Source organism: Leucoraja erinacea, chromosome 28, assembly GCF_028641065.1.
Source record: "Leucoraja erinacea ecotype New England chromosome 28, Leri_hhj_1, whole genome shotgun sequence".
Taxonomy (NCBI): domain Eukaryota; kingdom Metazoa; phylum Chordata; class Chondrichthyes; order Rajiformes; family Rajidae; genus Leucoraja; species Leucoraja erinaceus.
In genome coordinates, this window is record NC_073404.1 from 15,666,547 (window position 1) to 15,689,333 (window position 22,787).

The 22,787-nt window shown below is 39.9% G+C and overlaps 2 protein-coding genes across 2 annotated transcripts in view; one reads left to right on the forward strand and one right to left on the reverse strand.

Annotated features, from left to right (window-relative positions):
* Positions 1 to 7,088, reverse strand: part of styxl1 (serine/threonine/tyrosine interacting-like 1) — a 28,022-nt gene extending 20,934 nt beyond the window's left edge. Inside the window, exons 1-3 of the mRNA XM_055657856.1 lie at positions 6,787 to 7,088; positions 4,381 to 4,442; positions 877 to 976 (exon numbers count right to left, since the gene is read on the reverse strand). Of these exons, the coding sequence (XP_055513831.1) occupies positions 877 to 976; positions 4,381 to 4,442; positions 6,787 to 6,889 (265 nt within the window). The 5' untranslated portion in view covers positions 6,890 to 7,088. The remainder of the gene's footprint in view (positions 1 to 876; positions 977 to 4,380; positions 4,443 to 6,786) is intronic.
* Positions 7,089 to 7,224: 136 nt separating this feature from the next.
* mdh2 (malate dehydrogenase 2, NAD (mitochondrial)) lies at positions 7,225 to 22,290 on the forward strand. Its single transcript, XM_055657855.1, has 9 exons — positions 7,225 to 7,382; positions 11,226 to 11,394; positions 12,260 to 12,343; positions 14,791 to 14,900; positions 16,047 to 16,172; positions 17,529 to 17,606; positions 18,628 to 18,727; positions 20,330 to 20,481; positions 21,875 to 22,290. The coding sequence occupies exons 1-9, from the start codon at positions 7,317 to 7,319 to the stop codon at positions 22,007 to 22,009; spliced, it is 1,020 nt and encodes a 339-aa protein (XP_055513830.1). The 5' UTR covers positions 7,225 to 7,316; the 3' UTR covers positions 22,010 to 22,290.
* Positions 22,291 to 22,787: the final 497 nt, after the last annotated feature.

Consider the following 22,787-nt stretch of genomic DNA (forward strand, 5'->3'; position numbering starts at 1 on the left):
ACACCATCCCAGTTGTTGGTGGTGCCGCATATCGGCCCACTACACCCAGTAGCTCTTCTTCCGGCACGCCCGGCATGCTGACGATATCCTCCGCCTGCCCTTGGGATAGGCCAGCCCAGTCCTGGCCTCCCTTACTGCCCTCGAACATAGAGGGTACAGAAGGGTGTGGAGAGGAGGAGGCCAAAGCCCGTCCTCCTGGGAGATGCCGCATCTCCTCGTTTATCATGCGCTCGAGGAGCTGCCTCATGCAGCTGATCCGAGCGTCTCCCCTTTTCGGTGGGGGAGAGTGTTCCCGTTCCTCCGATTCATCGGAGGACACCGGCCGGTCGGTTTTATGTGTCGCCTTCCTCCCTGTGCGGGGCGTTGAAATCTGCAGCACTGGGGGCGGCTCGGTGTCGGGTGAGCGGGAGCGTTGAAAAAGCTCCTCCGCTGCGAGAGGCTGCCGTCCCGCTATGGACCCGTCCTCGGGTGGAGTTGGGCAGGCAGTCCTCCTGGCTGGTCGCTTGCGAGAGGCCATTATTCTCTCTAGCGCGACTCTGTAACAAAAAAGGCACTTACCTGAGGTCTCGTCTTTATGCTGCAGCTGGAGAGCCTGGCTCCAGCTGCTGCCGCTGTTGCACTGCTGACGTAATGCCGCGCCTGCGCGCTGGGTGGGTTCTTCACGTAGTCACTCACGTGACTCCGAAGTAAAATTCTACTATTCTGTAATGTAAATTACGTAGTGGCAATTTGGTTAATAATGGCCAGCAATTCTATTCAATCGATTTTAAATTCTAACTAAATTTTTCACAAATGCTCAAAATGAATGTGTAATCCTGTATTATTACTATGCTGTTAGGGTATCGTCATAACTATAATTTCTAAATGCATCTTTACCTGATGCGTTCAGTGCGGTTGTGTGCCCATCATAAACCACACAATACTTAACACACTCAAGCTCTACATCTTCTGGCAACAAATAATTTCCATACTCGTCCTGCAAAAAAACAAATACAAAGCATAATTGGAAGAATATAATATTTAATTAATTAGTATGTTTTACCATTCGAAGAATTGAACATTTAGTTTTGGCACAAAGCCTTAGGCAAACACTTGTTTTGGCTTCTAACCGGCTTGCCATTTCAGACTAGTAGACAAAAATTATAAAGAAAGCAATTTTTTTGAATCATCGATATGTTTGTTGTTAGGTGCTAACTGGTAATGTTTAATAGATTTTATTTTGTATTGTCAGCGTAATCATACAAAGGAAATGCAGAACAGTGTAGCAGAGGAACCCAGCATTTTGTTACTATCTAGCACAGGAACAGATCCACTATGTCTGTGCTGACCACAATGGTAATTTAAACTGAACATATACTTGCACATGGTTTACATCCCTCCATTCCCTGTCTCTTCATATGCCTGTCTAAATGCCTCTGAAACAATTGTATTGTATTTGCTTCAACAACCACTCCAGGCAACATGTTCCGGGCAACTACCACTTACTGTGCAAAAAAATGTGCCTTGTAAATCTCCTTTCAACTTTCCCCCTCTCACATTCAAGCCAGGCTCTCTAGTATTTGACATTAGCACCTTGGGATAAAGATTCTGGCTGTCTACCCCATCTATGCCTATTGTAATTTTATATATAGTGGGTCACTAGATTACAAAAGATCGGATTGTGAAAATTAAACTAAGACACTCCTCTCAGAGACTGTAGTCTATATATCACTTCACCTGGATATAAAGCAGAGATCTCCCACTGAGAAAGCCAATGCCTTCTCCAAACTCTCCCTTTGGTAAGTTCAAACATTATGAACCCCAATCTTTTATTATCTTTTCACTATCTTTTATTAGACTGCCAAGAGATTAGCAAATCAGTTCACCCCATCACTCCACCTGGGCAGCATTCAGACAAACATTTATCACAGTTCGCTTGTTGATATCAACTCCTCACACGTACACTAACCAACCCCTAATGCTGTAGAGGAGGAAGATTTCAAATTGCGATTTGGAGGGAAATTTTTTCTGCTTTACAGAAAATTCAGTTTACAGACAGTTCTCAGGTTTTGATTATATACTGGAACTCAGGGACCTCTGGTACTTCTATCAGTTCTCTCCTCATCCTTTGACAGACTAGAAAAAACATTCCATGTTTGTGCAGCCGCTCCTTATATCTAATAAGTTCTCATCCACAAATCATAAATCATCCTCACAATTCAAAAACCCCCAATTCTGCACCCTCTCCAAAGCCCCCACACCCTTCCTGTCATACAGTGAGACAATATTCCTTATTGTACACCATACTCCAAATGTGGCCAAAGCAAAGTTGTGTACAGCTGCAACATAATTTCCCTACTTTTATACAGAATGCCCCAACAGCTGATGAAGGCAAGTATGCTATATGTCTTCTCTACCATTCTATCTACTGTGTTGCCACTTCCAGTGAGCTGTTGAATCCCTATACATCCATGCCTCTAAGGTCCTATCATTTACAGTATGCCTCTTATATATGACCACCCAAAGTGCAATATTTCACAGATGTTCAGATTCAATTCCATTTGCCATTTCACTGCCCATGTTCCCAACTATATCTTGCTGCATGCTTTCCATAGAGTCATAGAGTGATATACAGTGTGGAAACAGCCTTTCGGCCCAACTTGCCAACATGTCCCAGCTACATGTCCAAGCCTGCGCTTGGTCCATATCCCTCCAAACGTCCTCTCCATGTACCTGTCTAACAGTTTCTTAAACATTGGGATGATCCCAGCCTCAACTACCTCCTCGGGCAGCTTGTTCCATGCACCCACCACCATTTGTGGAACTCTTCCAATTTTTGTGTAATCTCCAAATGTTACTAATCGGCCCACCTATATTATCATTCAAATCATTTATGTATAATCAAAAACAACAGAGGCCCCAACACTGATCCCTGCATGCCGGCCACACATCTTCAATCAGAATACCACTCCTCCACCCTTCTGTCTTCTGACACATGATAGCCACAAATTAATATTTTGGATCAGTCTACTATGACAAAAGCTTTACTATCAAATGCTTTAAAGTCCATATAGATAACATCCACAGCCCTATCCTCGTCAACGTTACCGCCTCAAAAGAATCTATCAATTGTGCCCTACATGACCTCCCCTGCACATAGCCATACTGACTATCCCTAATAAGTCTATGCTTTTCCAGATGTGAATAAATCTGTTCCCCAAGAATCTTCTCCAATAATTTTCTCTGCACTAGCCATTATCCCTATTGCCCTTTTTAAATAAAGGAACAAAATTGTTCTCCAGTCCTCTTTCCAGTCCTCTTTCTGTGGCCCATGAAGATACATTAGCAAAGCTCCAGAAATGTCCACTCTTGTCTTTCTCCTAGGCTAGATCTCATCAAGTGTACATCAATTTTAATTTTGTTACTGAAAATTATATTGCTTATAGTTCACTGGCCAGAGCTGCTTGAGTTAACCTGTTTCCAACACTTATATTAGGCGGAAAGAAATAAAATCAGGAGTGGCAATATGGCAATCTGAGCCTGTTCTATTATTCAATAAGATTGTGATTCAACTACATCAATGGCAGCTTCCCATCCGCTCTCCATGAAACTTAACTACTTTATTAACAAAAAGAAATCCATTGATCTCAATGGTGAACAGACTCATTGACAAAACATCAATTCTGACATAGCATTCCAATGATTCATATCCTTATGAGTTAAGAAATTTCTCTGAGACCTAAATTGTCTTCCTCGGACTATGATTCTTAAGCCTTCTCAGGGAAAAAGCCACAGAACATCTGAATATTAACACAACATTGTATTTCCTTATGTTTTTGTTAAACTGTGTAACTTCATGCTTCGGCGTGACATATTATGGACCTTGGTGATGATATGTCAAATTCTATTCAATTTTAGCTTGGTTCTGTTGTAACACGTTTCCTTCTGAATCAGAAAACAAGCATCCCAGGCCTTGAAAACATTGGTCATTGGCAGCTTAAAAAGTGCACTGTATTCTAGTGCACGATGCACTGTATGCATGTTGAAAAATGCACTGTATTGTAGTGCACAGTACACTGTATGCATGTTCAAAAATGCACTGTATGCATCTCATTCAATGCATTTTGAGTGATATGTTAAACTGGGGTTCACCTACCTGCTCAAGTGAATGAAAGAGTCATTTTTACCCAGTGGAACTACAGGGATTTCAATCAAAGATAAGACCAACATTTCAGTCCAACCTGGCATTCACTGTACTTGCATTGGGCCAAATGTTTCCGAATATAAATATTCACTATACTTTATCAATTGCTTTTAAAGTAATTTGAGAACTCATGAGGATAGACTTTATATGCATTTAACTTATTTCCTCTATTATCAAACATAACTATAAAAAATTACCTTTTTTGCTCTCTTGGCTGTTATCACATGACTTTCATCATATTGATATTTGGTCCGTACATCTGTAAATATAGATTTTTATAGAACTGTATTGAAATGAATTTAAGTTACGATAAGGATAGAATATGATATGTTGTATTAGATGTTTAAAGGATGCTTGAGAATTTGTGTTACTTCTTAAAATGCCCAATATTTAATATTTGCAGTGTATGCTATCAAATGTCACATTCATTACTCAATTTTAGCATTAATACCCTAATATGTTACTATTTTTGTGGCTGGCAATTTTTGTATTTTTTTAAATACCAATAGGGAAATCATTGTGGTTTTTTTTTAATGCAAGCGTATGCATACGCTGGACTTCATGGTTATTATCAGTAAACCTTCTTGGAGGTTGATCATTGTCAGCTGGACGATACACTGCCTTAAAATAAATCTCTACAATGTCGGAAAAGAATTTCAGTGGACAAAAATTGTGACCACCAATTTTGCAACATTTGTGGAAGATATAAAGCCTGTTATAAGCAGAAGATCAACATTATGACACACAATTTGTGTGTACCCTTATGCTGCTTTTCTGAGATTTAGCTCACCCAAAATAACATTAACATTTAGTGCTTTGGCTAAATTCACTTCTGGCAACATCATCTTTAATAGTTACCAGAACGTTTTCAGAAGAACCATTTAAATAATACTAAAAGCTTAATATGAACAATATTTATAAAGTCATTTGTCCTGAGTCATAGCAGAATTGCATAGAGCCTTTATCAGGTTGAGTGATCCAGGCTGGGATCCTGGCAGCACACAGAAGGTTGCTAATAAAAATTAATGGTCAGAAATGCCACAGGAAATTCTGTAAAATGGAAAGTGACATCTACCAAAAGAGGTCGTATTGAAGGCATTGAAAAATATGCCACATAAAAACTTGCTACACAGGGCAAGAACTCATGACATAACAGTATGGAAATCGGATTAGCTAGCGCATAGAAATATAGTCCTGATAAATAGCTACTATTCAGGTTACCAAAGGAATCAGTGCTGGAAATTTGGACTTGCAGGTCTCAATGCATTCTTGGTGTTACATCTGGGTCCTTAAATAAAGACTGATTTTTGTAATAATCAATCATACTGAGTTTTTCTTGCATTATGAAATATTTCATAAATCATTCAGACTAGGAGTATTAGGAAATCTATTGATTTCTATAAATTATACTAAATGACCTGAGCATGCTTTTTGCAATGTTGTATGTTTAACTTTGCAATGCTGTACCTTAATGTAAGTGACACTAAAGACTTTACAACACTTGCACTTCCCACAAATGTACATTTAACACAGTTAACTACTCTGTGATCATTTTATCTTGCAAATTAAAGAGAATCTTGGTTTTTGCTCTCATCTACCAAATCTTCTTTTTCATTAGGGATTCCTGCTCTTCTCAGGCAGTCCCGCCACACAGCATGCAGACTTGCTTCCTCTCCATTTCTGAGCTGAGATGGCTAGTATACTTCAATTATCTTGTCGTCTTGATAGAGTGTCATCCAATTACAATAGTAGGGTAGTCTTAGTTATTTGGAGACCAGATTCTGCTGCACAAGTCTAGAACACAAACAATCTTTTTCCACCTCCCTCACTTTACCCCTTCCATCTGGACCACCCCTCCATTTTCCCCGTATTTCTCTTTCTCCTGCTCTCCCCTCTGCACTCAACTTCCCTCTTCCTTTCCATCCGTATTCCCCATTTCTCCTCCCTCTCCCACCACATAACTCTTCTCCATGTCCAGCCCCCAGCTCTCGCCAAGGGGCTGCCCACCGACTGCTGAAACCTATCCCCACCATTGCATTTCACTTATTCAAAGCTACGATAAAGTAAGAAGAGAGATATCTCAGAGTAACTGGTGTGAAGGCGTTTGCATCAGAAGAGAAATGGTGGCACCAGAGAAACTGAGAAAATCCAATAGAGTAATTACAGGAAAGAAAGTGGGCCTTCTCTCTCTTTATCATCCAACACACTGCACTGGCACCTTACATCAATATCAACCACTGGCACCTCACATCAATATCAACCTTGCACCTCAGCCCCGTGAGGAACGACATTTCATTCAAAAGTATACTAATATGTTCGAATGACAAATAAATTATTATTATATTATTTTTATTATATGATCTCCTTATTCTTTACTGTCTCACGAATTAACACCATCGCTACGGCTTATGATATATCTGGACATCTCATTTTCTGTTCTATTCTGTTAAATTTGAAACCAGAAGTTGTACACAAACTGTATTATCTCATTCTGTATTGGATACTTATGTACTACATTATTGTACTTACTTCTAATAAAAATAAATAAATAAATAAATAAAAATATTATCTCCCTTTATTTAAACGTTGCCCTTTTTACTCACCAATTAAATAGAGATAAATTGGGTCTGTCAGCCTGGAATACCTTGTGCTTTGATTCAGCATATTATAGAGCTCTGTTGCATCACAAAATATAATATTTTTCATGACAAGGGTTATCAACAAGTCTTGGGTTGGTGCCTACTAAATCCTTCCAACACTCCAGCTTGATCCACACTCCACAGCCCAGGGCTTCCTTAGTTACAGTTCTTGTTGAATGGTATCCAAGTGACGGCGAAAGGGGGGGCGAGAGGGGCGCATGCGCAGACTCCTCCCCCTTCCTGAGTGCAGCGCCGACGACTAACTGCGGAGTGCGCATGCTCTGCGCTGCATCCTAACGTGATGCGCGGGGCAAGACCTCCGTGACGTCACTGGGGCGCCAGCCAGCCAGTCAGCGAGAGGGAAAGGGGAAAGGAAGAAACGGATTGGTCGCTGTGCGCCCGGGAGAGCAAGTTAGGATGCAGCACCGTCCTCGCTTTAGTCCTTTAGCTGCTGGAGGTCGTTCGAGTCACATCGCTTCGGAGATCGGTCTGAGATGTTGTCCCGTGTTGTTAGGCCTGTTGCCGCCGGGCTCGGCAGGAGTTTCTCCAGCACCTCACAGGTACAAGGCAGCGCCAAACGGATTAGCGTTAAATGCCTTCTTCTCCAGTCCTGATCGGTTGGTTAGTTTAGTCCCCTCTGTGGTTAGAGCTGAAGGCCAGGCGGGCTCTGCATCAAGGCCTGGGGGTCACTGATCGGGGGAGATGGAGAAACTAGGCGTTTGCATAAAGGAGTCTCTGCTGGACACTGTTGCCTCAATGCCACTTAATCTCCCCGGCCGCAGGCGAGTTGGTGTTGCTCGGCAGTGTAGTTGAACGTAGCGGGTTACTGTCTCAGATACCATTCACGGCCTAATTGGGAATTGGGATCTGCAGTCTGTCCTTGTTGTTTCATCTGGTATTGCACAGTTAAACCCAGGATCTAATGTGAACATTGCAAATTATTTTGGAAATGGCAATAATGAATGTCTCACCTACTGTCATCTCATTTCCTGCCCCTTTTACATGGCATACTTGAGTTTTACCCCCTTGGATTTTACCTAACTGGTATAACATATCTGCATTTACTCCATTGCTTTTTACTTTTAACATGTCAAAGGGAGGCAGGATAGACTCTTAGGAGAGCTGCAGAGTTTAATGGTAATACTGGTAATACTGTTGAACAGTGGCCAGTGACCAATGTTCCAGTGCTAAAAGAAGCAATGGCAAACACTTGTTGCAGATAACATTACATTGAACCAGTTGCTTGTGACTTTTAAGATTGAGTCTAATGTTAGTTTGTAAATTTAAAAAAAAATGCTGCATATTACACCATTATCAGGGTGTATTTACTACTTCAGTTTTTACTATAATGCATATGAAATTTAGTGATTGTTTGTCAAAATGAGTTGTCTCTCAGAGGAATGTTTATCTATATTGTCTTTTGCAACTGAGTAGGAGCAGCATATGTGATCTACATTCAACACCAAGGAAAAACTAGAAATTTTACTTATCTGTGAAAAGAACTTGCTATATCTCTTGTTTGATTCAGTGTAGGGGCTTGACCTGAAATGTCACCTATTTCTTTTCTCCAGAGATGCTGTCTGACCAGCTGAGTTACTCAAACTTTTTGTGTATTTTCAGTTTAAATCAGCATCTGTAGTTCCCACACAAAAGAATGTGCTTGTTTTGGGATACAATACACTGCATTTTTGCCACAATTGACTTTTGGACCAGCATTCAATTTAATTTTTTTTTTTAATGCGTATACTAACCTGGACTCCAGGCATAGCTGGAATTCATTGATGCAGTAATATTGGCTGACAATGTGGTTTGTTATTTTAAAAAAAAGACAAAATCAGGAAATGCTGAACTCTGAAACAAAAGCCTCTTATTTGTGTAAGATACCATCATTTTGTCATCTGACTTTAATTTTAAAATGCCTTTCGATAACAAACTTTCCTGATTTTAAAGATTCTGTTCATTATGCACCATGTCAAACATTAGCAGATAGAAGATAATTTCTGATCTCTCTCACAATACAACTGGTATGACCTTAACCAAAGTGTTCTTTGACCTGCAAAAGTAATGCTAGCTGTCGAAGGTTATTGGAATGGCATTAACAGAATGCCTATTGTTGGAAATGTTATTTTGTATACCTATGCTTGTCACTGCCAGCATGCTATAGATAAAATGTTGCTCATTAGGTTCCAATTAAATGTAACAGTACAGGAGGCTGCAAACTGATTGGTCAGAGTTGGAATGAGAACTAGTTATTTTCTGTCTGCATCATTTGTCCATCTGTGATATTGATAACGTTTTTGTTGCCCTTGCTCCCACACCCGCTCCAAAAAATCTGGGAGTATTGGACATGCCAAGCCTGACTGGTCAGGCATGGCTGCCTCCTCTGCATTTTGCAACTCTACATTCTTGACAAAAGGTCTTTTGGCCTGAAGTGCTAACTGTCCTCTTTTCAAAAATGCTGCCTGACCTGCTGAGTATTTCAAGCATTTTGATTTTTTTTTTTTAGTTTTAACGCATTCTCTTTTTTTTTTATTTGCCTTCTGTAACATTCATAAGGCATAGGATCAGAATTGGGTTATTTGGCCCATCAAAACTACTCTGCCATTTGATCATAGCTGATCTATTTTTTTCCCTTTCAACCTCATCCTCCTGTTTTCTCCCCGTAACCTTTGATGCCTTTGCCAATCAAGAACCAACCAGGTCCGCGTTAAAAATCCCCAATGTCTTGGCCACCACAGCTGTCTGCGGCAATGAATTTGGCTATTCACCACCCTCTGACTAAAGAAATTCCTCCTCGTCTCCATACTAAAATTATGTCCTTTTATTCTGAGGCGGTTTCAACCACCCCCACCCCTCATCTTCATAAACTGCAGCAAGTATAGGCTCATCAAAAGAACAACCAAACGCTCCTCAGATAGTAGCCCAATCATCCCAGGGATCATTCTCATAAACCTCCTCTGGACCCTCTCCAATGCCAGCACATCTGTCCTCGGATATAGGGCTTAAAACTGCTCACAATGTGTCCTCGCCAGTGCCATATAAATCCTCAGTGTTACATCCTTGTGTTTATATTCTAGTCCCCTCCATGAATACTAGCAATGCATTTGCCTTCCTTAACACCAATTCAACCTGCAAATTAACCCTTTGAGAATCCTGCACCAGTCCCTTTGTACCTCCGAAACAGTCTACTTTAGACCTTTATAACTACTTCCAAAGTGCAAGACCATACACTTTGCTGCTCTGTATTCCATCTTTCACAGAGGAGCCAACTGGAGTGAATAATAGTTTCATTTTCTGCATTTAATTTGAGTAATCCTTTGAATTATGTAAATCTGTTAACTAGCAATACTGCATTAAGCTTATTGGCTATTTAGAGTCTAAAATTGAGATGCATTTAGAACTAGTATAGTTTACATTTAAATGTCACAGTGGAATATTGAGTGCTTTAGGCTGTACCCGCCAGGAAGGGAATGTTCAATTTTGCCTCAATCTAGCCTGGTATTGAGGTGCGTGTGGTGTTGAAAATGGAATGCACTACTGAAGTTAGCGAATGAAACTGAGGTCACTTCAAGTTTTGGAGCAAGTTAAAATTGTAGTTGTAGCAAATGAAGTGAAAAAGATGAGTGTGGGACATTGACAGTAGCTCATTGTGTTAACACTTCTGAACAAGTGACTTGCTTCCATGTAGTATTTTTGTGGCGTTTGTGAACATATCAATTTGTACAATGCAACCATTTTTAATTTGGTATGTCGTCAACCAACCTAAGCGTAGCTAGGTTCTCATTTCGCTTCAGTGTTTCATTATACATTCTGGGATGTATCTTTATTGCCAAGAAATTTCATAAGGATACCACGTGGCAATATGGACTGTTGAAGTATTGCCAGTAAGTGTTTGTGTTGCCATTTTCATTGACACTGAGGCTAGTAAAGGAAAAGAATGGAAGGGAGTTGAATCCTAGTCTACAGGAAGTGTAATGGGTTGACCAATGACCCTTCAAGAAAAGTTGAAGTTAGAAAGTGAGAGGTGTAGGAAAGAACTGCAGATGCTGGTTTAAATCAAAGATAGACACAATGCTGGAGTAACAGCGGGACAGGCAGCAGAGAAGGAATGGGTGATGTTTTGGGTCGAGACCCTTCTTCAGACTGAAGACTTTTGTTAGAAAGTGAAATGTAGCTGTGACTTCAAGATTAAATTTGGAGGAATTATGGGAAAATCAGTACTTGTGTTATCTTAATATTAACCAGGTTCATTGTAGGTCGAATGGTTGTAAGAAGTGATTTTAAATAAATTGCATTAGAAACTAGCAAGCTAGCTTACAAATAGAAGAGTTTATTTTCTAGTTTATTTCTACTAAGGGCTTTTGCAATCAAACTTGTAATATTTCACATTTTCTTTTGTGCAGAGCAATGCCAGGGTGGCAGTATTGGGTGCATCAGGTGGCATTGGACAGCCTCTCTCTCTGCTACTGAAGAACAGTCCTCTTGTAAGTGAGCTCTCGCTATATGACATTGCTCACACGCCTGGTGTCGCAGCAGATCTCGGTCACATTGAGACCAGGGCAAAAGTAACTGGTGAGTACAGCTTTAAAGGAGGTCATAAGTGATAGGAGAAGAAATAGGCCATTTGGCCCATCAAGTCTCCTCCTCCATTCAACCATGGCTGATCTATCTCTCCATCAACCCCATTCTCCTGGCTTCTCCCCATAACCCCTGACGCTCGTACAAGAAGTTACCTCTGCTTTAAAAATATCCATTGACTTGGCCATCCACAGCCTTCTGTGGCAGAATTCCACAGATTCACCACCCTCTGACTAAAGAAATTCCTCCTCATCTCCTTCCTAAAGGAGCGTCCTTTAATTCTGAGGCTATGAGCTCTAGTCCTCGACTCTCCCACTAGTGGAAACTCTATTCAAGTTGCTTTGAAAATTGACAAGCAATTATTTCTATTGATACTTGTGTAGTGATGTTCTTTAAACATACCATCCATTGACAATTTCAGCCCAGCGAAACCAGCCACTTAGCATGGGACATCCTGGCTCAGCCATTATATCTAGGCTACGGGTAGCCAACGTATAAATGTGCATATTAATTGGCCTTCACCACACCATTCATTACAGTGCTGTGTAAATAATGCTTCCATATCAAGTGATTTTTGTTTTTTTTCTTCCCCGAATTGTGTTGAAATGGAACTCATCCATAACCTGAGGATGGCCTGTACTAATTTTACGATATCCTAGTTCTCTTACTTAACTGTTTGAGAGACTTGCCAATGCAAATTGCCTGGTTCATTACCTACAATGTAATAGTAGTTACATTTCAAAGACAAGGAATTATGGAGTACCTTGCAGAGTTTAATGACTATAACTTATTCAATGTAATTGCAAGTCTTTGTAAATGTGTTTCTCCCTATTAAAACAGAAATGTTGTTTTTGCTCAGGCTTTATGGGTGCTGAGCAGCTGCCTAATGCTTTAAAAGGATGTGAATTGGTGGTTATTCCTGCTGGAGTACCGAGGAAACCTGGTATGTACGTAAATCCTGGAGTAATACGTTGTTGATTAAATCTCAACTTGCTTGAAAAGACATATCAAACCTTGACAATACATCCCTGCTTTGAAATGGCTTGTTAAAAGCAAATATGTAATTATATGGGTCACACTGCATTCTGTTAGGGAGGGAGATGGAAAATCAAAATACTAGAAATTATAAATGTAAAGCAGAGGTGTTATAAACACCCAGGTTAGGCAGCATCTGTGGGAGAAGCAAATGGCCAACATTTCAGAGTGATGGGCCTTCATCATAACTGAGTACTTTTGAATGACTATTTTGAATGTGGTGATACTTTAAAATCATTTCAGAATAACATATTTTATTGTCTTCCCCAGTGGCTGCAAAGCCTCCAATTCTGATGTTGCAGACCTCTAACCAGAATAGCTTCCTTCCACCACAACCCTCCTGTCGTCCATGAATAAATCAGTTCTACATCCATATGACCAAGTCGCCGTCAATCCCATTCATCTTGGTCTTCTGGATCGGTCTACTATGAGGGACTTTATCAAAAGTCTTACTATAGCTTTACTCAATTATGAAGGCTTTTATTAAAAGAGGATAGGGATGCAAGAGTAGAGACTCGTATAGAGCTTGGTGAGATCAAATCTGGAATATTGTCTGTAGATCTCGTCCTCCTTTTGAGGATAGGATGTACTTTCAATTGAGTAGTGCAGTAAAGTTTTGCCCAACTTGCTTCTGAGATGGTGCTGTTGTTGAATGGGGGGGGGGGGGGTTCAGCAGGTTAGGTCTGTGCTCTCGCGTTTGTGATCTTGTTGAAATGTGAAGTTGTTTCCATTTGGTTGTGGTGTCTAGAACTAGGGGACAGTCATCCAACACAGAAGAGAGGAAATTTCTTTGAATAGGAAATGGAGCTTTGGAATTCTCTTTGCAAAGCAACAGTGTGGGTTCACATGAGTATTCAGGCCAACATTGAGACGTTTAAGATATTAAGAGATTTGATGATCTATGGTGTTGAGTACAGAAAAGGTTGTTCTTAAATAAATTAGATATAATCTTGATGAATTATACCGTGTGTATGAGTCGCAGAGAGATTTATTCCTGATTTGTTTCTGGTGTTCTGTTCATAAGGTCATAAGCGATAGGAGCAGATTTAGGCCATTTGGTCCATCAAGTCTACTCTGCGATTTAATCTATCTCTGCCATTCTCCTACCTTCTCCCATAACCCCTGGCACCTGTACTAATCAAATGTTCTTTCATAAAGGCACCAACTTGGATTTTATTGAAACTTTTTTAAATTTTTGCTGTAATAAAGAAATCTCTTCTTCTAAAGAATACTTTATTTAGTTTTTGCTTGTATCGCAACCTCAACCTCAACCTAATGTAATTTTCATTAGTTTTTCTGGTTTCATGTAATGGAACAGAGACAGGCCATTCTGCTCACAATGTCCATGCCAAACATGATGCAAGTTAAACTAATCTCTTCCTGTATGTCATTCATTCTCTGCATTTTCATGTGACCATCTAAAAACATCTTAAAATGTCCCTTTCAAATCTGCCTCCGCCATCATTCCTGGAAGTGCCTTTCTACTCCTCTGCTACTCCCTCTTTGCTACCCACATCTCCATTAACATTACCACCCTGGAAAAAAGTTCTCAGTTTCTACCCTATTTATGCTTCTCATAATTGTATATATTTTCATCAGATCTCTCCTTAGACTCTGACACATCGAGAAAACAATTCAAGTTTGTCTAACTTCTCATGATAGCTTAAACCCTCCAATCCAGGCAGCATTTTGGGAAGTCTCTGCTGCACCATCTCAAGAGCCTCCAGAACCTTATTGTAATGGGGCAAGCAAAATGTCACATGTGTACTAATCAAAGTTCTATAAGGCTACAATGTGACTTCCTGACTCTTTCATTGTTTACTGTGCAATGTTTTACATATTCTGTTGTGCTGCAGTAAATAAGAATTTAATTGTTCTATCTGGGGCACATGACAATAAAACACTCTTGTCTGCTCTAATTTTGGTGTTGGCTGGAAACCTGCCAACCAACCAATCTACATTTGTGTCCAAGATTAGTTTAGTAATTTAAGTTGTTTCAATCTATTTCACAAACAAGAGCATTCCCAACAAAGCATTGCAGATAACTGAGATGGAAAGCATATTTGATTGGGTTACTTATAAATGATGAGTAAAAGTTTCTTGTTTTTATCACAGAAGCATATCTTGATTTGAAATATAAACACACATTTTTCTCATGCCATTGCTGCTGTTAAGCTTACACACTGTTAAAACGCGTTTCCAATAAGTTGCATACATTATCACTCAAATATGAAAAAATAAGTTCATGTGTGGAGCTGGGAAATATGGAGGGATTTATTTGCAGCTTGTATTTATGTTTATAAGAGTGCTATTGTGTGGATATAGTGTAAATATTAAAATTACTTCTGATTTCAGGCATGACTCGAGATGATCTGTTTACCACAAATGCTTCAATAGTTGCAGATCTAACAGAAGCTTGTGCCCGGCATTGTCCGGAGGCAATGATTTGCGTCATCGCCAACCCTGTAAGTGAGTTCTATAACCTGGTAATGCCTGTCCTAGACAAGTGACAATTTGACATTTGTGGCACAGTCATCTACAGAGCTGGAAATCTTTGTCATTCTCCACCTTGGAAGGCTGTGATGGTTACATTTAAAAACTGAAATTGATTTCAGGATATTTACAGAATTGAGAGAGGAAAATATTTTAAGGTGGAAAATAGCCTTGTTTAATGGTGGAACAGGCAGAAGGAGTTCAACTTGTCTGCTCTTGGTCCTAAGTTATTTAAATATGCTGTGGCAAACTGTTTTATGTGGTTGCCTCCAACAATATTGTAAAATACTGCCTAAAGTGGTGGTGGCTCGAATGGCTGCCTTCTGCACCTATTTTCTATGTTTAAAGGTTTTTTTTAAAAACAGTTTTGCCTTGTTTTGGAAAATACTGGACACTGAGTACTGATAAATAGCATTGATGTGATCGTATCGGGAGCAACAATTCAATTTATTGAGATACCAGACTAAGGATGCAGAGATTAGCAGTGACAAGATGCATCTTGTACTCAGTTTGCTGAGTAAGGAATACCCCCCAATGTTCTAACCTCCAACCCTGCTTGGGTGAAGGATCCCAGAAGTTAACTACCCTCTGCAAGAAGAGATTTTGATGCACCTAAATTTTAAATGATCATCCCCTGGATTGAAATGCTCCCATTAGCAGAAAAATGTAAACATCTACATTGACATTCCCCCTTTTAAATCTTGCAAATTTAAGTAAGATCGCCTTTTTAAACCAAAGAATGCACTCAACGTGTTTAGCCATAAGTGATTGGGCAACCTTTGCATTTTAGGATTGGCCTAATATGCGTCTTGTATGAGCAAGGAATGGCTACCACAAATATCCTTTGAGTTGCGCTTGCATGACTGGAACTTGTAAGTTTTTGGTGTTTTTTTGAGTAATGAGTTTTTGGGTTTTTTGAGTAATGAGTTTTTGTACCAATTGAATTGTAGTTTGGTCTTTAATGGTGTTACAGAAAGAAAACATTTCAGAATAAATGCCAATCTACAAAGTATACAGACCCTTCTAGGGAAGCACAACATTTTACTGAATTTGTACAAAACAATTTGTTTTGATATTCTCTCTTGTTCTGATATTGTCATCTGTAATTTTTTTTCAAGGTGAACTCCACAATACCAATTACATCAGAAATCTTCAAGAAACATGGAGTATACAACCCTAACAAAATCTTTGGTGTGTCAACATTGGATGTCGTCAGAGCCAACACCTTTATTGCTGAGCTTAAGGTGAACATGAAATTGAATGGTCTACACCTTGGTCATAGCCCTATTTGTGGCTATTTTAATTGTAAATCCTTTGACATGAATCGGTGTTACTTTATCCTTTTCCTTTGCACAAATAATTTTGGGAAAGACAGAACTTTGAAAAGACCTGGTACTAATCCATATTGCAGTTGAATAATGATTGGGGTACATAAACAGCTAATGTAGTGTCATGTATCAAATATTCTGCTGCAGTTTTTGGGGGGAACTGAATACATTGAATAATACATTAGATTCCATAATCAAAATGGTGGTTTCTTATTCTACTTTACTTTTGTAATAGACTATTCTATTTCATTATTTATTGATTTTGTGATCCATGTTGGGTTTGGTTTCGGATGAGTATCTAATTTTAACTGAAGTTGCTTACATAATAAATAAGCTGTTATATTTGTAGCGGCAGATTTTTACATTGTTCAAGAGATTACTCCCGTTAGCCGCTAAGTGGACTGCATGGTTAAGGGGAATGTCGTTATACGCATGCGAGCTCTCCGTCAGAGACCTTCAGAGCTTCTTCACAGATAAATCTTCAAAACAGTCCTTTGATTAATAAATTCTTTATTGTTGATGAAAAGCAATAAAGTACATCCAAACTTCTTCTGACTTTTACACAGTTGAAAAATAACCCACCTGGTTTGGGTAGAATGTGCCAAGTTTGAAGTGAGAATCAAATTTGGAAATCTTCTGCAATTAAAAAAATAACAACTAGAATGAAAAAATATGAAAATCGTTTTTTCCAATAAATCAATTTCTAAACGTGAACTGGATTCAAAGTTAATGACTAATGTACAAGGAAGACAGAATATTTTTTTTGCAGTCAAGTCCCCAAAACATTTGGGTTTCAAAAAGGGCAAGTTAGCCCTGACTGAATGGAATGTGCTTTTGAAAATTTGGATAAAAATAATACAAATTTGTTTTATTTATCAGTTCTACAGGCTGGTGAGCTTTGTCTGTCCGATTTCTCGTGCTCGGCTTTTTTAAATGTATTGTCATCAGCCAAAAATCAAAAAGTATGCTGTTCGTTCAATACCTGATCTGAAATTGTTATGTATGTACTTTTTTTAATTACTTTTAAGGGTTAAATAGCTGTTTACCAAGTTACAGGATGCTTTCTTGGTGGTTCAATTCTTTGTAAAGAAGACAATTAAGAATGCTGGGATTTTCCTTGCAGATTGGAATAATTGGGTGATAGTCGACGTACTCCAAGAAGTGCACATTAAGTTCAATTCAGCCAATGGACTCCTGACTACAAGACTTAACGGTTACTGGACAATTGTTCCTGCCTCTTTCATGGAACTTTGCATTCTATTTGTTTTGCAGGGCCTTGACCCCGCACGTGTGTCTGTACCAGTGATTGGAGGCCATGCTGGAAAGACCATCATCCCTCTGATCTCTCAGGTACATAGGCTTGATAAAGACAAAACGATAGATGATTCTGCTACTAGGTGTGCCGCGGTTCTGAATATATGAAATACTAAGTCTTAATTTCACACTGTTGAAAGCTACATCATTGTCCAGAATCCAGAAGAGAAATTTATTTAATCAGAGGGTGGTGAATCTGTGGAATTCATTGCCATAGACAATGGTGCTGACCAAGCTATTGCATATTTTTAAAGCAGAGATTTATATGTTCTTGATTAGTAAGGGTGTCAAAGGTTACACGGAGAAGGCAGGGGAATGGGGTTAGGAGAGAGATAGATCAGCCATGATTGAATGGCGGAGTAGACTTGATGGGCTGAATGGCCTAATTCTACTCCTATTCCATATGACTGCATTTATTGGAGAAATGCTTCTCCTGTTATCGAGAAACATTGGTATGGGTTAATCGTGTCTGTTCTTCACTGTTTGTAGATTCTTCACAAGCGGGTTATGTAAGCTGTTGTCGTTCCCTCTTTGCTGTGAAATAGTCCTTTGTAAATTATTAGCATTGCCATTTGTAATTGTAGAATTGTCACATCAGGACAAAGCTATTCGGCCCAATGCATCTGCCAGTCAAATGTCGAACAAATGTTTCCCAGCTCTTGCCATTACTCGCAAGTTGCAATGCTTCAGGTATTTGGCCAGGTAGCCTTTTAAATAGATACGGTTACCTGGCTCCACTGCACACTAAAGCAGTGAATTTCAGATCACCATTATTTTGGTGGAAAAAAAATCCTCCATTCTCTCATGCATCTACTGATTGTTTGAACCCCTTCTCTCATATTGGTAGCTCTGCTGTACCCTGTAATGTAGGATTTTTTTTTTCTTTTTAATGATGAACCAAGAAAATGTATTTCTGACCATCTGAAGGCAGACAAATAAGTTTGCTGGGTTTTTTTTTTTGCAGTTAAATATATATTTCATGGGTTATTTACAATTGACCCTGTACATCTAAAAATGAGCATTTGTATGCTAACTTCAGTTTCTGTTTTGATTTCAGTGCAATCCTAAAGTGGAAATCCCTCAGGATAAGTTGCAGGCTTTGACAGGAAGAATTCAAGAGGCTGGCACAGAGGTGGTCAAGGCCAAGGCTGGAGCAGGTTTATTTACCATTTTTATAAAATATCCTCTGCCTGGTATCCACTGTAGGTTCATAATTTCTCAGATTCTACTTTTTTTGATCAGGCTTCCTTTGTTAATGGGTTGTTTAGTTTAGAGGTACCGTGCGGAAACAGGCTTTCCGACCCACCGATCCCCGCGCATTAACACTCCTACACACACTAGGGACTATTTTTACATTTACCAAGCCTACAACCTACAAACCTGTACCTCTTTGGAGTGTGGGAGGAAACCGAAGATCTCAGAGAGAACCCACGCAGGTCACAGGGAGAACATACAAACCGTACAGACAACACCCGTAGTCGGGATTGAACCTGGGTCTCCAGCGCCGCACGCGCTGTAAGGCAGCAACTCTACAGCTGCGCCACCATGGCCGCCCACGGTTGAATACAGCTGAATTACATGCAAGGTTCGGTCAGATAATTGCTCCTCAAACAAATGTCAATCATATTGGATGCCACGCAAGCATCAATTCAGTAGCGTGTGCTGTTTACAATGGTTTCTTCCTTAATTAGTTTACTGAACTGAATTCCAATTATTTTACTGAAGGCTCTATAACCTTGCTCTCTACTTGTATTGTTAATGGTTTGCCTGATTCTACACCTGTTGGCTTCTCTCTCCTTGTCATAGGCGACAAAGTGGTGATAGAGGGTTGTTTTGTCAGACTGAAGGCCAGTAATAACTGGTATGCTATCGGAATTGGTGTTGTCTACAGTTGATTGTTATTTTAGGATTTGGATGTTATTGTGGCTGGTATGTTTGTAATTTTGCAGATGGCATTTAAATTGGTGGCATAGTGGACATTGAAAAGGGTTATCTAAGATTGCTACAGGATCTTGATCAACTGGGCCAATGGGCTTGGAAAAGTAATTTGATTAAATGCAAGTTGATGCATTTTGATACCTGGGGAGTGATGTTGAGAACAGACCTTGGGGTCCAAGTACATAGTTCTGTGAAAGTGGCAACATGGGTAGAGATGGTTGTTGGTGCCACTTGGACAGGTATGTGAACAGGAAAGGCTTGGAGGAATATGGGTCGGGTTGCATTAGTCAACTGTTGGGCAACTTGGTTGGTATGGATGAATTTGGCTGAAGGGCCTGATTCTGAACTGTGTAGCTCTGACTATGACTTTGAGATGATTTATTTATCTGCACATGTGCTACCATAATTTGGGGTTGGTGCCTGAAGGGCTGAGGTTTGATAGTAATGTGTTATAATCTTTGCCAGCAGTAATAGTGCTTCAATTCACCAAGATTTGAAACATTAGTAGCTGGGAATGTGAGAAGTGCATGTCAAATGGCTTCACTTGTAGATTTAGAGTAGCTGTCCAACATGCTGTCCTCCAAATCTCCACCTGTTATATAACCAACAGAAGCACCCTCTCATAAGGGACTATGAAGGATTTCCTTTAGCTTGTGAAATTTGATTTACTAATGCTGTTGCTGTTTGAACATTTTTTCCATTCTTGTTCTATATTTAACTAGGAAATGATTTGTGTTCAGTTCTTGCCGAAAGTCCCTGTTAAATGAATATGCATTGTGGATATTCAATGCAGTTTCTGACTTTTCTGTCTGGTTATTTAGGTTCTGCCACCCTCTCAATGGCTTATGCTGGTGCCAGATTTGTCTTCTCACTCTTGGATGCTATGAATGGTAAAGAAGGAGTGGTGGAATGTGCATTTGTCCGGTCTGAAGAAACTGAATCTCCATACTTCGCCACACCTTTACTACTTGGGGTGAGTTGTTCGCTTTCAATCTGGGCAGATTGTTCAGCTTTCAAATGTTTCCTCCCCAATTATAAGTTGCAAGTGGCTAATCCTTAAAATACCCATGAATTGCAGATGTGGCATAAACAAAAATAAAGTAGTTGAATAACTCAGCGAGTCTGGTTTATCTTGCCCGAACCTCTCCCTGCATTCCTCCCCCCCCCGCGCCCACCCAGTACAATCAGTCCGAAGAGCAGCCTTGACCCTGTCCTTTCCCTCCACACTAATATTGCCTGACTTGCTTGGTTTCTTGAGCACTTTGTGTTTAGCTCTCAGCATTAAACATAAAAGCTATAACCCTTGTCTATACTAATTCCATTAGTGTTCAATAGACAATAGGTGCAGGAGTAGACCATTTGGCCCCTCGAGCCAGCACCGCCATTCAACGTGATAATGGCTGATTATACACAGTCAGTACTCCGTTCCTGCCTTCTCCCCATATCCCTTGTTCCTAACGATACATCCTGAACTGAAATGTTGGATCTTGGCATGGCACAGTCTTGCCATAGAGGGAGTACAGAGAAGGTTCACCAGACTGATTCCTGGGATGTCAGAACTTTCATATGAAGAAAGACTGAATAGACTCGGCTTGTACTCGCTAGAATTTAGAAGATTGAGGGGGGATCTTATAGAAACTTCCAAAATTCTTAAGGGGTTGGACAGGCTAGATGCAGGAAGATTGTTCCCAATGTTGGGGAAGTCCAGAACAAGGGGTCACAGTTTAAGGATAAGGGGGGAAATCTTTTAGGACCAAGATGAGGAAAACATTTTTCACACAGAGAGTGATGAATCTCTGGAATTCTCTGCCACAGAAGGTAGTTGAGGCCAGTTCATTGGCTATATTTAAGAGGGAGTTAGATGTGGTCCTTGTGGCAAAAGGGATCGGGGGGTATGGAGAGAAGGCAGGTACAGGATACTGAGTTGGATGATCGGCCATGATCACATTGAATGGCGGTGCAGGCTCGAAGGGCCGAATGGCCTACTCCTGCACCTATTTTGTATGTTTCTATGTCACCAACCCTTCCCAAGAGTCCTCTCTCATGTGAAAGTGGGTGATGTGTACTGTCACTATAGGGAATTGCAGTTGAGTTCAGCTCTGCCCTTTTATGCAGGGATCAAATTAGTCATTGTAACTTTGAAGCTTCCTCGCCTTTCTCTATTTTCAAAATCCCACCATCCTTTTCGCAGCAATAATGGGATCAGCTGTTTAAGCTGAGGTTGGTTTCTTTAGAAATAATCTGTGACTTTGTAACTTGGAGTTCTCCACTTCTGGTCTCTCTTTTTACCCAGATCAATATTGTGCTCTGAATTGGCTTTCAGAAAATGTCTGAAGTTGGTGTATTTCACTTTTATTTTTCCTTAGAAAAGTGGCATAGAGAAGAACCTTGGGCTGGGTAAACTATCTGCCTTTGAAGAAAAGCTTGTAGCAGAAGCTATGGGTGAACTGAAGGCTTCCATAAAGAAAGGCGAGGACTTTGTGAAGAGCCGAAGCAAATAATTGGTTATATCGATATGTATGGAATGAGGAAAACTCCTCCAGCCGGTTTCAAACCTCCAATACACGTGGTTGTTTAGTGTTGGTTGCTGCTATGTCTGTTTGCTATCTATTTTTAAAACTCAATCGTCATAGCAGATGTAAAATTGTCATTAAATTACAAGCATTATTTCTCCAACATTGTTTTTTAAACTTCCACTGAAGATTATTCTGCTACCATGCATTTAATTGTAAGTGCAAATAAATGTACACCTACAGAGGATCTCTGAAGTTGACATATGCAATACTTGCATCCTGTGATTTTTCCCTTCTATTTCAAATACATTATCTGATAAATTGCTGGTGATGCAAAGCAACCCATAAATTTAAATCCTCTGGAAAATTGTTTGCTTTTGTTTTGTGTCTGATTCTTGCCCCAAGCAGCTGGTTAAAGCTGCTGCTGCTGCTTCTGCTATCCAGCAAGATCATAGCTAATTCTGGTCTTTGGCGTTTATTCCACTTTTCTTTCTGATCTCTAATCCTCAATTTCCCCAACAGTCCAAAAATCTGTATCTCAGCCTGGAATATATTCAATAACTTTTTTCTTGGCTCTCCAGGGCACTATTCTAAATATCCATCGTCCTGGGGCGAAATTTCATCTGAATCTTGAGTAATTAACCCATTTATCCTGAGGCCATGTTCTCTAATTGTAGAGTGCTCACCTGATGAAACGTTCTCGAGGTAGCTGCATTGTTAAGCCCACTAACAATAACACATTGCTGAGATTGCTTCAATATCGATA